General features: G+C 54.0%; 1 protein-coding gene across 1 annotated transcript; it reads right to left on the bottom strand.

Moving 5' to 3' along the window:
* Positions 1–6,548: 6,548 nt before the first annotated feature.
* TOB2 (transducer of ERBB2, 2) lies at positions 6,549–7,580 on the bottom strand. Its single transcript, XM_065887891.1, has one exon. The coding sequence runs from the start codon at positions 7,578–7,580 to the stop codon at positions 6,549–6,551; it is 1,032 nt and encodes a 343-aa protein (XP_065743963.1).
* Positions 7,581–15,239: the final 7,659 nt, after the last annotated feature.

Here is a 15,239-nt window from a genome sequence, read left to right as displayed (position 1 = left end):
TTCTATCAACCCTCTGAAGAGCCTTCCGGGGCTGTATAGGAGCCTCCTGCGGCTCGCTGACCTTCCTTCTGCCGTGGATCTGATCAAGGTGTTGAAGTCATAATGACCTGGGGTCTGTCTTCTACTCCACTTTTCTACCACTAGAAGTCTCCCTGTCCTCCAGTAGGCCCATGCCCAGGGCCCAGGTCAGGACCTCGCACAGAGGAGGGGCTCTGGGGAGGTTTGCTGATTGAATGTGTGAGAGAACTCTATCTCTGCTCCTAGCCACAGATGCAGCAACCTGGGCATGAGAGACTTAACTCTCACATTGGAGGTTAGATCCCAGCTCGCCACCTGGGCTATGGGGCCCATGATGCGGCCTTGAGGACTTCTTCGACCTCATCTTTGCCTGTCTCTTGTTTACTGCTGGCCTTTTCATTCCCTGAACACACCGTACTCTTTTCTACCTCGCCTTTGGGAATGGCTGACCTCTCTTCTGCTCTCTCTGCCAATTCTCTTGTAATTCAGATCGCGGGTTGAAAGCCCCCTCCTTGGGAAGGTTCACCTTCCCCCAACTGCTCAATCTCAAGGAGCCACTTGGTCACTAGCTACCATCACCAGTTTTGATTGTCTTAGTGGAACATCCTCACCATCTGACAAATTCTTCACTTATTTGTTTGTGGTTCCTAGAACATCACTTCAGGAAGATGCCTGGAACAGTGTCCAGCACTTATGGGGCCTCCATGTTGAATGGTAAACGTTGAATGTTGAGTGATTTATTGGAGTCAGTTAGGGCAGAGCCAGCCTCAGGACCCAGATGTCCAGGTGGCTGGACCAGGCCTCTTTTGCTTGGCCTCACCAACCCTGCCACAGGTCAGCAGTATTCTGATCGGGTCCTCATGCCTGCGGGGGTCTCGGCTGGTAGCCCTATGGTCCCACCCAGCGATCAGCCCATCACTCTTTTCTCCCCTCCCTGGGGAAGGTGCCACAGCACAGGGTCCTCCAGGGCCCTCACCAGGGCTCAGGAGCCAGTGGGGCAGGAAGAGGTGCTGACCCAGGGACCAGCCCAAATGGCCTAGCTGGACAGGCGCCTAGCCTCACTGCCTCTCGTACAAATGGGACAGAGGTCAAGAGGGGAGAGAGATATTTGAGGTTACACAGTGTCGGCAGCTGTGAGGACCCACTTCTCTCGCTGGCAGTGAAATTCCCCAAATTAAAACCCAGAAAATCAGCAGGTTCCTGTCACCCAGGGGCTTGGACACTTCCTGGCTGGTCCCAGCCTGTCCTTAGGCCTGCCCACTCAGGACTTGGCTGAAGTGGCCAGACCCAGGGAAAGGAGGAGGGAGGGCAAGAGTGTGCCCCTCCACCCCATGACTCACTTGGGGGAGGTGGCATTGAGGGGACCAGACAGTGGCATCCCCTTGGCCCAAGGGCAGTCGCTGACTCAGGCAAGCAGTGACGAATGGAGCAGGGTTCTCCTGCCACCATGACTCACCCCTACCCACCCATCTGTTCTCCAGGAGAAACTATTTTGAGGGTGATTAGTATACGTCCCAGGATGCTACCTTGCTGGGGGACAAGCAGCTTCCCACTCTTGCAGAGGGCAGACTGGGGGCCAGCCTAGTGTCTGCTTTGAGAATGGAGTTTCCTTTTCCACCCCAGCCTGGTCCTGCTGTTGGCAGGGTTGGGTTTCAACCTGTTTGCTGATTCAAGGAAGCATCCTGGACTGGGCTGGCTGCTGGTGTTTGAGGATGAATGATTATGGCCCTGCTGATGAAATGGTACTTGTCATTTATTCTGGGCCAGCTACGGTGCTCAGCATTTTCCACTCACTGTTTCATTTAATCTTCACAAGTAGGTGTAATTATTATACCCATTTTAGAGGTGAGAGAACTGAGACGCCTGAGTAGGTGGAGTGGTTGCTTGAGGTCACCCAGCTCAGGAGTGGCAGGGCTGGGATTGGAATCCTTGTTTTCTCAGGGAGCAGAGTCTAGACTCTTCCCTGATGGGCGCCCTCCTGACACGTTCCCTGGGGAGGGGACTTTGTCTTGCTTTTCTCCTTCCTGGCTCTTCTTTGCCTCCTGATCCCTGGGCTCCCAGGCCCCCTGTGTACACCTCTCCTGTAATTGCTGTCCCACCTGTGCTCCCCAGGCAGGCAGTGGGTGCTCATGGAGTGTTTGTGAATAAGTGAGCCTTTTATCCAAGGAACTCTGAGTCTTACCAGAATGTTCTTTCTCCCCTTACCCCCAGGTCTCCCACTGCACCCCTTCAGAGCCAGCAATTGGTGAATAAATGGAGGCAAGAACGTATGAATGAATCATTTCTGTGCCTGAGCCATGGAGAATTTGGAGGTTTGTTCAAACCCGGACTCTCTGTTCTTTCAGCTGGAGGGGCTGGCCGGGAAGGCGATCTCGGCACCTGAGCTGGGCCTCCCCCAGGCCTGTCAGCTCCCTGGCATGTGCACAGGGAGTGGGAATGAGTGAGTGGGTATGGGTGAGTGGGAGTGGGTATGGGCCCCTACTCTAGTAGAACCTGTGCTAGGTGTTTTATTTATATTAACATAAATAGGAATGAGTATGTGAGGGGACCTGGGGCCCACAGGCAATGGGCAACCTGTGCACAGGGACACTGAGACAGGCTGGGCTTCTCCCTGCCAGGGCAGAGGAAAGGGAGAGCTCTGCCAGGGCCTGGGCATCCTGGACTGGGGCCTCTCTCTCCTCGACAGACTCTGTTGAAGGAAGCGGCCCATGGAGGGGCCAGACATCAAGGGCTCCTGGGACCTTGTGCAGATGTGGGATGTCTGGCCTGAGAGCTTCTAGGCCCAGTTCATACACTTGGGTGGGGAGGGACGGTGTTGGCCTGTTTGGGGGGTGAGGGGCCTGAGGAAACGCCGGTCCTTTTGATGCCCCAGAAGAGCTGCTTGCCCCCTGCCCCAGCCTGGATGGAGGTGGCATCCCCCAGGCCTGTCACCTCTCCCACACCTAGTGGCAGCCCTCCCCCCACACCCCAGTGGCACTCTTCCATAGCAGTTTCCACAGTTTTATACATGAAAAGGTCACACATGGGGCAAAAATCTCAGCTTCCCCACTTACTAGTTTTATGAATTTTGCAGGTAATCTAACTTGGAGCCCATTTCTCAGTTGTACCATGGAGATAATACCTGTTACCACCAGGTTGTTGTGAGTGTAAAATAAGATTCAACAAATACCTAGCTGACATCTTCAACCCTTGGGCCTTGCGAGGCTGATGTGCATCACTGCTGGGGAGGGGCACCAGGTACCAAGGAAGAGGGAGGAGACGCCGATTTCCTCCCTAGCCCCGGGCTCAGGCAGGCCCCGTCAACCCTGAAACAGCTCCAGAATTACCCAGCCAAGAGAAGGGTCGAGAATCTAAGCACCAGGTTTTTGGATGGAACCTGACCTAGGTAGGCTTTTCTCATCCTTGCCCACTCCTAAGGGTCTAGTGGTCTCTGATGGCCAAATACCAGAAGAGGTGTGTCCTGTTCTCACCACCTGTCAGCAGAGGGAGTGGGGCAGTTCCCAACCTCATGGAACCTGCTTCCGTGTGGAAAAGGCCCTGTGGGAATGGGCACCCCGAAGTGTCCTGGGCCGAGGGGAGAGGTGGTAAAAGGGGCCTGTGACACTGTGCCCACCCAGGGGTCAGGTGAGGATGACCAATCGTTTCGTGAAGTTCACAGGGGCTGGGTCACTCCAACTCTCCCTATCCCAAAAGGGGCCCCAGAAACAAAACAAGCAGGGAGCAAGCAGGTTATTATATATCATGCTTTTAATACAAACTTAAAAAAATCTGGAACAATATAAACTGTACAGATTTGATCAATCTTTTTGTTTTGTTTTTAAACTAAATCTCTAAACACACCAATGTTCCATTCCAAAATATTGCACAACATTCTGAATACAAAACACTTGATTGTATTCCTCCTTCACTAAAGAAAACAAATTCATTACCCTGCTCCCGCGAGCTCCTCTCCATGTTGCCTCAGTGCCCCCCTTCCCATCCCCAGGGGTCAAACTAGAGAATCTACAGCTCACTGCACTGAGAAAAAGACATCATTCTGGACTAAAAGTTTACTTCCTTTACAAGACGATCCACCTTTTGACTTGTTCCTGGGAAAGGGGGGTAGACAGAGAGAGGATGGGGAAAGGGGAGAAATAGGTTTTATTCTCCTCTTTTTTTATTTTAAAGTTTGTTTTTCCTGAAAAAATATCTTTCTCTCCTCTTAAGAAAAAATCTTGAAAAGAAAAAAATTACCTTTACGTTAGAAATATACATATATTATATATACCTCTTACATTTTACAACTGTAGCAAATTATTCAATACAAACAGACACCAAAAAATGTAAAAAATAAAAAAAAAAAGTTTTCCTATGAAACCAGGTAAATTAGTGCAGATTTTTGTTTTGTTTTCTTAAAAAAAAAAAATAAAGTTGAAGCAAAAATGCCTAGATTTGAGACAGACTGAAATGGGCCCAAGAGCCCAGCACAGGAGTCATGCTCCTGATCACACATTTTTCTTCGTATTTCAAAAGACACTAAGGGGCTGGTCTCCCCCTCCCTGTATGTGGTGAGGAACAAGCCGCCCAGGGTGTGGTGGGTGCCTGTGTGCATGAGTGGGGGAAGAGGGGCTGGAAGGGGGCATAAGGCAGCATCCAACCTTTCCCAGAGAGCAGCCTGGGCCTGTCACCTGTGTGGGAGCTGAGGGCTCGGGAGAGGGTGGCCCAGACGGGGCTGGCCCCTGAGAAGTCTAGGGGGGACAGACGGTGCCGGGCCAAGGAGCCAGGGCACTGCCCCGCGCGGGGAGGTAGAGCTGGTGCCCACTGCAGGGAGAGGAGGCTGGCAGTGTCCGTCTGGGCCGGATCCGCTGCCACAGCAGTTGCCAACTTGGGGTCACTGGGGAGGAGAGGGTGGGGTGCCAAAGGCTTTGGTGATGGGGGCCCTGATGCTACGTGCCCACTTGCCAAAGCGTCGTGGCGTGGAAGGTAGCCCACTAGGGTTGGGTCAAGGTAAATTCTCTCCAGCAGAGGTGGGGAGGGCTCTTCAAGAATCCAGACACAACACCTGCCGTGGCCAAGCGCCTGTCCAGCCCAGCCTGCTCGAGATCAGCATTGGGCCCAGTGGGCCTGGGTCGGACAGTGAGGGGATGGCAAGAGGTACCAAGAGGTTCTCAAGCAGGCAGGGGAAGAAATGCATTAAAGCAACATCTACAGCCAAAAGACCAAAGTCTCAATTCAAGGCTTTGGACTGCCCACTACAGGCACTGACCCAAAACTCCCACCCCCCCAGGGTGCTCAGGTAAGCGTTTCCCACCCTGGGCTAAGGTCACACAATAGGAGGGTCCGAGTCCAGGGACTTCTCTTAGGTATCAGAGGCTGGCATTCCCTCAGCCCCTCACTGCTAACCTTTTTTTTTTTTTTTGGTCAAAAACAAAAGTGCAGATCCCTCCGCAGTCTGGAAACCAGTTCCTTCTGCAGTGCTTTCCTCTGGAAGCGTCAGGCTCAGCCAGTCTGGCGCCACCACGTGAAGCACCCCACAAAAGGACTGATAACCCACCCCCAATGCATTCCCCACCCTCACACATAAATAAACACTTGCTGCGACCCAGAATCACACCCAGAGGGGAAGTTTCACATGGCTCGGAATCCTTTAAAACAGGAGAGCAAATCACGCACGCACGCATGCACACGCACACCTACACTCACCCCACCTCCCTACCCAAGAACTCAGGCCCAGGAAAGAAGGGGCTACACGAGAGAGGCCACATGTGCCAATGGCTGGGTCTCCAGGGCCTCGGTGATGGTCTGGGCCAGGTGGGAATGGTGGCATGGGGCCACAGGACAGAGATGAAAGGGACACCAGAGTGCTAACCTCCCTGGAGTCACAGACTTCAGCTCTAGGGGGAGGGTGTCAAGTGGCCAGCTGGCAGCTCCCTAGGGCCCAGGCCTGAGAGGAAGCAGGGGCTGGAGTCAGACTTATCTGGGTGGCAGGGCCCAAGCAGGCCTGCTGAGGTTGGATAGCTGAGTGAGAGGACAGCTGGGTGATGAAGACAGTGACACGGGGCAGTCTCTCCCCGTTCTGAGGAGGGCCAGGCCCCAGCCACTGTCTTCCTTCCCTGTGAGCTGGGACACACCAACCCTAAACCAGGCATGCGAAGGAGGGAGGGAGAGAGGGAGGGAGGGAGGGAGGGAGGGAGGGAGCAGGGAGCAGCAATTCACATCTGGACCATTCTTAGCACAGGAAGCCACTAATTAAAGATGTTATATAGAAAACTACATGTAAAAAAGAAAAAAAGAAAAAGAAATATAAAACCCAAACCAACCGAATAAATCGGAGGCAGGCAGGAGAGCAGCAGGGGGCTGAGCTAAACACCGTTCAGGGCTTCAGGGGCCCCTCCCACTCCATGCCCGGGCTGGGTCATGTTTCTAGAAGTTAGAGTGAGAAGACTGGAAATCCTTTTGTGTATTTTTCTTTTCCTCTTTTTTTTGGCCTTTCCTTTCCTTTCTCTTTTCTGTGGTCTTGGGTGCTCCTGGCCCCGTGGGCAGGTGGGCAGTCAGTTGGCCAGCACGACGGGCTGAAACGGCTGGCTGGGATACTGCATGGTGTTCAGGTTGTAGCTGAGGCCTTCCACGAAGGGCGCCTTCTCCAAGAAGAGGCTGTTGGCGCCACCTCCAAACACCTGGGCCATGTCGAAGCTGCTGCTGTTGCAGGTGCCAGCCCCACTGCCCCCGAAGGGGGCCGGGGTGCCACTGCCCTGGCCATCGGCCCCATCACAGAAGAGGCTGGGAGAGCCACCGCCGTTGTACACGAATTCCTTGGCATTGGGTGAGAGCTGGGACTGAGGGGCTGGGTTGGTGGCGATGAAGTTCAGTGAATGCAGAGACAGAGAGAGGCTCTTCTGCTTCAGCAGGCTGTTGGTGGGAGAGCGGGCCATGCGGGGCTGCTGCTGGGGGATCTGCTGGCCACTTGCCCCGCCCCCCGCCCCCCCACCCGCTGCCCCGCCCCCCTTCTTCATCTTGGTGGAGCCAAACTTGGTGGCTGCGAAGGAGGCGGTGGTAAAAGTGATGGGCTGAGCGGAGCGGGGCATGAAGGTGGGGCTGGGCGACTGGCCAAAGGACGGTGACGGGGAGTTGGACAGGGAGCTGTCCTGGCTGCCGATGGGCACAAACACCTGGGCATCGGGATTGAAGCTGCTCTTGATCTCCTTGTCCAGCTCTGGGGCAACACAGCCCTCGCTGTCATCCAGGTAGAGCACTTTCACAGCCCCCTTCTCACCAATCTGGTAGGACACCTCGAAAGGGTCGATCCAGACACTCAGCTCCTCGGGCACGTTGGCCCGCACATCCTCCACCGCCAGCCCACTCCGCTTGGCGGCCAGCTCCACCACGGGGTCCACTATCTCCCCAATGTGGACACAGCGGAAGCCAGAGCCCTTCAGTGGCTTGTCAGGGTACCAGTGGCCTTCATATTTCTTTTTCAAGAGTCGCTCTAGCTCCTCACCGAACAGGTCTGCCCGGCGCCGGGGCAGCTTGTTGTACAGGTAGGAGATGATGAAGTTCAGGGCCACTTTGATCTCCAGCTGCATCGTCCTTTCCTAGGCAGAGAATCAGCACAGGTACGTGCACAAGCCCAGGACAGTGGTAGGAAATGTAAGGTGGGCAGCCTTGGGCTCCAGACAACGCTGAAAAATGAGAAAGAAAGGCTTCATGAGTAGATATGCAGAAAGCCAGTGGGCATCAGACAGAAAAGCACCAACTTTGGATCACATAGCCTCAGGGTCCCATTTCTGCTCCACTAGTGACAGGTTTATATGTGTGACTGTGGGCAAGTCACTTTTTTCTGAGCCTTAGTTTCATCAGTAACATGATATTTTAGTCGGCACTTGATAAATATTTTTAAGTACTTCTAAAGAAATAGGGGTACTGTGGTTTCCAATATTTTGAGAATTCAGGTCACTTTATGAGTGACACCAAAAAAATCGAGCTCCTAAATCAGATGGAGAAGGGAAGGCTCTTGCTAACTTGTCTCTGCAATATCTTGGTGAAGTCCCACTTCCAAACTGTCACAGGCCAAGACAGGAGTTTAAAATCTTTAGTTTCAACCCCTTAAATGGAAAGGGATACAGGTCACTGAACAGGAAGCAGCACTGCCAACTTTTCACGGGAGGCCAGGACTCCGATCGCATCCAATTTGTTATCCTGAGTTCCCTGGGTGTGCGTGTGCTCTGGCTCACTCTGGGTTTGCAGAGCTGATTCTTTTGCAGAACAGTGTAACCAAGGTGAGCATTTCCGTCCAGACAGCCTCCAAGAATGGAGACTGGGGCGTGATCCCCAGGAAAAAGTCAAGACCTATCACAATCAGAGGCATGGACCAACAAGGAAACTACTGACTAGGGGCTGCCCTAGGGAAGCAGAGGAAAGGAGAGGGAAGAGGGCCCTGTAGGCCAACAAAGCCTTAAGAGCAGTACTGGTGTGGCCTGAGGGAAATCTCTATAGTTTCTGGCTAGAGTGTAGGTGATGAGGTGGGCAGAGAGAAGAAATTTTCCATCACCCTACAGCCTCCAGCTGGGGACCCATCATCACTCAGTCTCCCAGGGACTGTCTGGCCACCTGTCCTTGGCACCAGACCAGATTCATCACGTGTTTGGAGATCCCTGGAGAGGAGGCAGCCCAACATAAACACTCAGCTTGTTATTTTGGGATTCTCTCACAGCCAGATCCACAGAGGTCAAAAAGGTTTATTCCTGAGGTCTGGGCCAGCCTCATTTCTCAGGAAGATGATCTGTGAGGTCCTGAGAGCCAGTGATCTTAATTGCCTCACCTTCTCCAAAAGGGCAGATCCAGGTTCATGCCATGGGAGAACTGAACTGAAAAGGGCCATCTTTGAGGGCCGACAGAGCGAGAAAACGTTCCTAACCAGACCTCTGGGTGAGAATGTGCTGCTGAGCTCAGCACAGAGACAAGACTGATCCACTATCCGTCAAGGGCATCTTTTGTCCCTGGAGCTGGATTTTGATTAAAATCCCTTCTGGGTCCAGCACACAGTATCCAGGTGCTAATTCTAGGCTTGAGGATCTTGAGCTTTCGGACCACCTGACCCAACTGGCTACGGCCTGGGACCATGGCTCCCCAGGGCGTTTTAAGGATGGAACCCTCAGGCACAGCTCTCCGGGGTGAGTATCAGAGAAAACGCACTGGGTTAATGTGGAGTATCTGATGGCGCTGGCCATGTCTAGCCCCTCCCTCACTTCAGGTCTGAGTAGACAAAGGGTCACGTGGGGCATCAAAAGAAGTGCCACGAGCATGGCCTCTCCTGAGCCCTCCACAGGGAGGCTCAGGATTCAGGTGACTCTTTTCTCCCCATCTATCCCAGCCTCCAATACAGACAATCTCCATGTGTCTTCAGATGTCTATTCCTGGTCGCCAAAGATCAATTCCAGGGTCCTTCTAGGTTTAAAGAGAAGAAGAATGATAAAGATAAGGAGCTTTCTGTTTATGAGGATTGGATTCATCACCAGACGCAAAGATAGCTACCAGGACCACGGGCCTCCCCTCAAGAACAAAGGCCTGTAAGGGCCACAGTGGCCCACTAGAAGTGTCCAACACACATGAGACTAAATAGTTGTAAAGAAAGTTGGCACTGGTTCCCAAGAATGGACCTGGAGTTAAAGACAGTGTCTTCAAAGTATTTTTGAAAAGTAAAACTTGAACATGACATATGACCCTTCTCCCAAGGAACCACATGGCCTCTTGGCATGCCACATAGTCCAAAGGGCTCCTGCACCCTGCTATGCCTTCTCAGACTCTGCTGCGTAACTGCCTTCTAAATCACCTCCCCTGAACAGTTCAGCCTCAAAATGGGAGCATTTTAAATGCAGGCCAAAGTCATTGGGAAATAAGCCTCCTACCCCAAAATACAATAGAATCACTGTCATCAGCCCTGCCCAGCTAACCATTTTCTGCAGCATTAGCAACTAAAGCTGCACGCCAGGGGCTTCCCTGGTGGTGCAGTGGTTGAGAATCCGCCTGCCAATGCATGGGATACGGGTTCGAGTCCTGGTCCGGGAAGATCCCACATGCTGCAGAGCAACTAAGCCCATGTGCCACAACTATCGAGCCTGCGGCTCCAGAGCCCACGAGCCTCAAATACTGAGCCCATGTGCCACAACTACTGAAGCCCGTGAGCCTAGAGCCCGTGCTCCACAACGAGAGAAGCCACCGCAATGAGAAGCCCGGGCACTGCAATGAAGAGTAGCCCCCGCTCGCCGCAACTAGAGAAAGCCTGCGCACAGCAACGAAGACCCAACGCAGCCAAAATTAAATAAGAAATAAATAAATTTATTAAAAAAAAAAAGCGGCACACCAATTTATATCTCAGTGATGCTGCTGCACAAATCAGAAGGAGATAATGCCACCTTCGCTTCTTCAACTCGAGAACAGGCCAGGCCAGATGGCTGTGGGGTGGAACCTTACAAAAACGACGGACAACCAGAATGAGATTTTCTGCTGTAGCAGCTCAAGCTCTAATTCTGACTTCAAGAAGCTTACGGAACAGAGGATTAAAGCACTGGTGCTGTCTTTAACTAAAGATAGGAGTGACCACTCACATCAGTTTGTTCATTTTTTTAAGGCTATTGGACAAATTCTAGAGCTTATATATTAAATATTCATACAATGTGGTAAAATTAGCTTAAAAATAACCACTCTTCAATAAAAGGAACAAGTAGATTCAAGTTAAGCCGCAGGAGAGGACTCAAAGACTTTCTCAAAGTCTTTTCAGGCACAAAAGGCCAGAAATGTGGCAAAAAGAAAAAAAAAGGCTAAGTGCTTAACAACAGCAAAATCTACCTTTTGTCAACATATTAAAAAGTTGCAAATATGAGAGTAAAATTCTGTCCCCTTTTATTTAGAATCTTATCCTCCTTCACTTGCTTTAATTCCAGCAACAAAGTTCATCCTGGATTCAGATCCCTGTGTTGAGTTTTAAAGGAGTAAGTGCTCAAGAGAATGTCAAAAAAGGGGGAAGAGGGCTTCCATGTTGGCGCAGTGGTCGAGAGTCCGCCTGCCGATGCAGGGGACGCGGGTTAGTGCCCCGGTCTGGGAAGATCCCACATACTGCGGAGCGGCATGGGCCCGTGAGCCATAGCCGCTGAGCCTGCGCGTCCGGAGCCTGTGCTCCGCAACGGGAGAGGCCACAACCGTGAGAGGCCCGCGTACGGGGGAGGGGAGAAAGAAGCTGAAAGGAGGCTGCAAGTCAACGATATGGTAAATGGAGACGCCAGAGAACTTCACAAAAACTCGAAGGACAGTTTTTAGGAAGAAAAAGTTGTTTTAAAGGGGAAAAGGAGGGATAGTGAGGGAACCCACTGGGCCCCCAAACCCTGAGCACCTGTAAAATATTCAGGCACCTCAAGCCTTAACATCCAAATCATAGGACAATCAAGCACTACCAGATTCAAATGAGTGTGGAAAGAGGACTCAGGGTCCTCAATTTTGACAGGGCCAGTAGGTGTCACAGACCGGGTGCTGGGCAGTGGGAGCCCGGCTCTGGCGGGACAGGGGATGGCCCCACCACACTGGTCTCGGAGGCAGACGGGTGGGTGTGGTTGAAAGGCTACCAGGACTTGTGCCAACTGACTGCACCCCCCCCCCCCAGTGTCCCACACCATCTCCCCAAAACATGGACTGTGCAAGCCCAAGTCTGACTGCGAGACTCCTTCCGACTAAGAGGGCCCTTTTGGGAATTCCCTGGCAGTCCAGTGGTTAAGACTCCATGCTCTGACTGCCGACGTCCTGGGTTCCATCCCCAGTCAGGAACTAAGATCCTACAAAACCCCGCTGGGCGGCCAAAAAAAAAAAAGGGGGGGCCATTTCTAGGCCTCTTCAGGTTCCTCTGAAGCCAGGAAGACTTGACTGAACCCCAACATACACGGGGAGGCCCGGGGCAAAGGTGCACTCTGCGCTCTGGGAATTGTAGTCTTCAGAAACCTCACGCTCAGGTTGGAGCAAACGACCTACTTTCTCTGCACACTACACTTCCCTGCGTACTTTGCGAAGACTCAGCCGGGGAACTACGCATGCCCAGTAAGGGGAGGTGGAGGAGGGTGGGAGAACCGAGGAAAAGTTTCCGATGCACATGCGCGTTGTGGCAGACTGGCGCCCCCCCCCTCCCCCGCCCACCGCCTAATACATTTTATATAAATTCTACCCATAAGGCCTACTCCCCGTATTGTGTCGCCCACCATATCCATGTCTCGGTTTCCCGAAAAACTGAACTTTTCTTTCTTCCTCTCTCTTCACTGCCTCGCAAGACAATTGAATTAACAGCTTCTAATGAGTTTTTTCTGGGTGAAGGCGGTAGGCCGGGATAGTTAGGAGTCACATCCCTCCCCCTCCCCAAACCTCTGCCACTTAATCTGTATTCCTTGGGCTGGGTGGTTTCCCTTTGGAGTTGCTGTAGGGACGGCGGATTCAAAGAGAAAGAGCCTTTTCACTTAACGCCCAGCGGGCTCCGCTGTAGCACCTCACAACCAGGAATGGAACGGCAGGAATAAACCCAGTTCTCCCGTCCTCTCGGCCAAAGAAATTCCCAGTTTTAAGCTGCGGGGAGGCGCCGGGCGGACAATCAGAAGGCCCGACGCCAGCAGGGCCCAAGCCTCACCCCTCTTCTAATCCAAGCCCGAGTAACCAGACCCGGCTAGGTAATGGGAAAGAGTTCCCGGGCAGGGAAGAAAAAACTGTACATCTGACAACATTTTCTAATACTTAAAAATTGTTTATGAGTCTCCTTCCACTGCAAGGCCTGCTCTATTGACCAGACTTACCAGATCCTCGGCAAAGCTCCCCTGCAGGGTGTTAAACCTCCCTAATCCTTCCTCCCACACAAGCTTCTCTCCCCCTCCGCTTAAGAGGGGGATGGGGGCAGGCACCCAAGAACGCAATAGGGATGTTTTTCTGCGGTTAAATCAAAGATGAGGGACCCACTCCCAGGGTAGGGTGGGCAGGAAGAAGAAAAGAAAGGTTAGATACTGAGCAGACACCAGGGACCCCCCTCGGCTAGCCCACGAGTTGACGCCTACTGTGTGGGGTTCTGGTTCCTCTAGGGGGTGGGAAAGGCCTGCCAGCTGCCCCTCCTCTCTCTGTTCCCTCCTCCTCCCCCTCCCTTTCTGGTCAAGGGCACAGTCCATCCTCTGGACAGGAGCTTAGGAGTAAGGCTCTTCCTCCCAGGCACCTCACCAGGGTCAACCTGAATCCACTCACTGATACTGCTGTAAGGGTACTTTTTTCCGCCCAGTTTTCCCTTAAAACACTAACGTGGATAAAGAGCTAAAGCCAAATGGTAAATTCTGGCTCGGCGGCCAGAGGACAGTCACCACTGACCTGTCCAAAAGGGGGGTGTCCACCCTCCATCCCTCAGGCTCCACAGGGCCAAAAATAAGCCCTATTAATTATTACCACCCTCCTTCCCCGCACACGGGAAAAGCAGAAAAACAAGGCCTGGATCCCCTTCCTTCTTCTGATTTTATTTAATGGTGGTGGGAGTTATGTTTTCGCGGGGAACGAGGAAAATCTAGCGACTCTCTAGGATATGAAGAACGGAGGGAAAAGGGAGGAAATGCACCGCACCCAGGAGGTGGCCACACTTGGAACAGGGGAAGAAAGGGGCTCTGGGATACCCCAGGATGAGAGCAAACGTGAGGGAAAGAAGAGCACGGGGAAAAGGTGGGGTCCAGTGAGGAGGCGGAAGGGGAACGGAAAATGTTAGCCAGGTGTAAAGGGGGGGCGACAGCAACGTGGAGTCCACCAAAGCGGAGAGCGGGAGTGGGGCGGGGGTAGGGGAAGGCGTCGGGCCTGTTGGGTCTCGGGGGGGCCCCCCGCCCGCACGCCCCCCACTCACTCACTCGGGTCTCCGCGGCGGCGGGGCGGTGTGCCGGCCGCGGGGCGGCTTCTTCCTCCAGGGTGGTCCTGGGCGCGGGGCGTAGGTTGCTCTCCCTTCCCGGGAGCCGATGTGTCCTTTTCTTCGTTGAGGATGGGGGAGCGAGTGAGGGGGGTATGGGCTATGATTTCAATAATAATTCTTTCAGCTTTTTGGAGGTCGGGCTCAGCGGCGGGGGACAGAGGGCGGGCGGGCCGGCCAGCGGCGACGGCGCGAGGATGGAGGACCGGAGGGTTGCTCGTGTCGCGGGGCGGAATACGGTCCCGGCTGTGGCCGGCGGACGGTCTTGCCCTTCTGGCCCCGCGTCGCCCAAGCCACTCGGCTCTCCCCGCCGACGACCCGCTCCTTCCCGCGCCCCTGTCCGAAGTGAGCAAAGTCAATGAAAAGTTTCACCCTTAGCAACCCTGCGCACGGATCCGGCTTCCCCACCCCTGCGTGATGCGTCCCTCCGCCCTGCAGGGGCGGGGCCGAGTGCCGGGCCGGGACTACTTCCCAGCCGGCTGAGTGGAAATCTGTAAGGGTTTCAGACCTATATCAACGCGGCTTAGCCCGAATATTCCGAGCTCCTGGTGCTTCGTCGGGGGACGCGTAACGTCGAGGGAAGGGCGAGGGGGAAACCTGGGCCCGGACAGAGCGGGAGGAAGAGGGGGCGAGGAGAGGCCGAACGGCCAGGAAAAGGAGCTGAGCGACACATTAACCTTCCGCTTGCCGCCTCTGGCGCCCGTTAACCTCGCGGCGCGGACAGGGCCAGCGCCGGTTCCGCTCAGGCGCGCGAGTTGTCCCCTGCCCGCTCCGGGCGGGGCTCAGCTCCTCTGCGGACGCACCCGTAGTTTCTCCCAGGTTGGCGACCCTAAGGGGCACCAGAGCCACATGTCTTCTAGTAACAGGCCCTGCCCGTGCCAGAGGCGCCGCGCTTGCGCACCCGACGGTCCCTCGGGCGGCTGACCCAGGTTCGCCGAACCCGGCACCCTCGCGCGCTCGGCACCCCCGGCCCGGGCTATGGCCACGTGGGCCACTCGGCTACTTGGTGCGGGTCGCGGAGTTGGGGATAGGGAGGCCTGTGCCCAGTGAGGTCATAGGCGGACTGGACTGCCAGGTAGTAAAGCCCGGGGCCGCTGGGAGCTTGCGCCTTAAGTCTTCCCATCCCTTCTTCAATCGCCCATTCCCCAACTCTCCCCACCCCCGGTCTTTATTTTCATTCCAGACAGTTCCAGCCCAACAGCCGCCAAACCCACGTGGGATGGCGAGATGCGAAAGTTTCCAGCTACGAACGGTTTGCAGGTTTTTTTTTTTTTCTTGATCACTTTTT

This window comes from Phocoena phocoena, chromosome 11, assembly GCF_963924675.1.
Source record: "Phocoena phocoena chromosome 11, mPhoPho1.1, whole genome shotgun sequence".
NCBI classification, from domain to species: Eukaryota; Metazoa; Chordata; class Mammalia; order Artiodactyla; family Phocoenidae; genus Phocoena; species Phocoena phocoena.
The sequence above is the reverse complement of the archived record's forward strand: the minus strand, read 5'-3'. Positions and strand labels throughout refer to the sequence as shown.

Excerpts from the sequence above, each read along its gene's own strand:
- TOB2 (XM_065887891.1), bottom strand. The coding sequence starts at position 7,580 with ATGCAGCTGGAGATCAAAGTGGCCCTGAACTTCATCATCTCCTACCTG.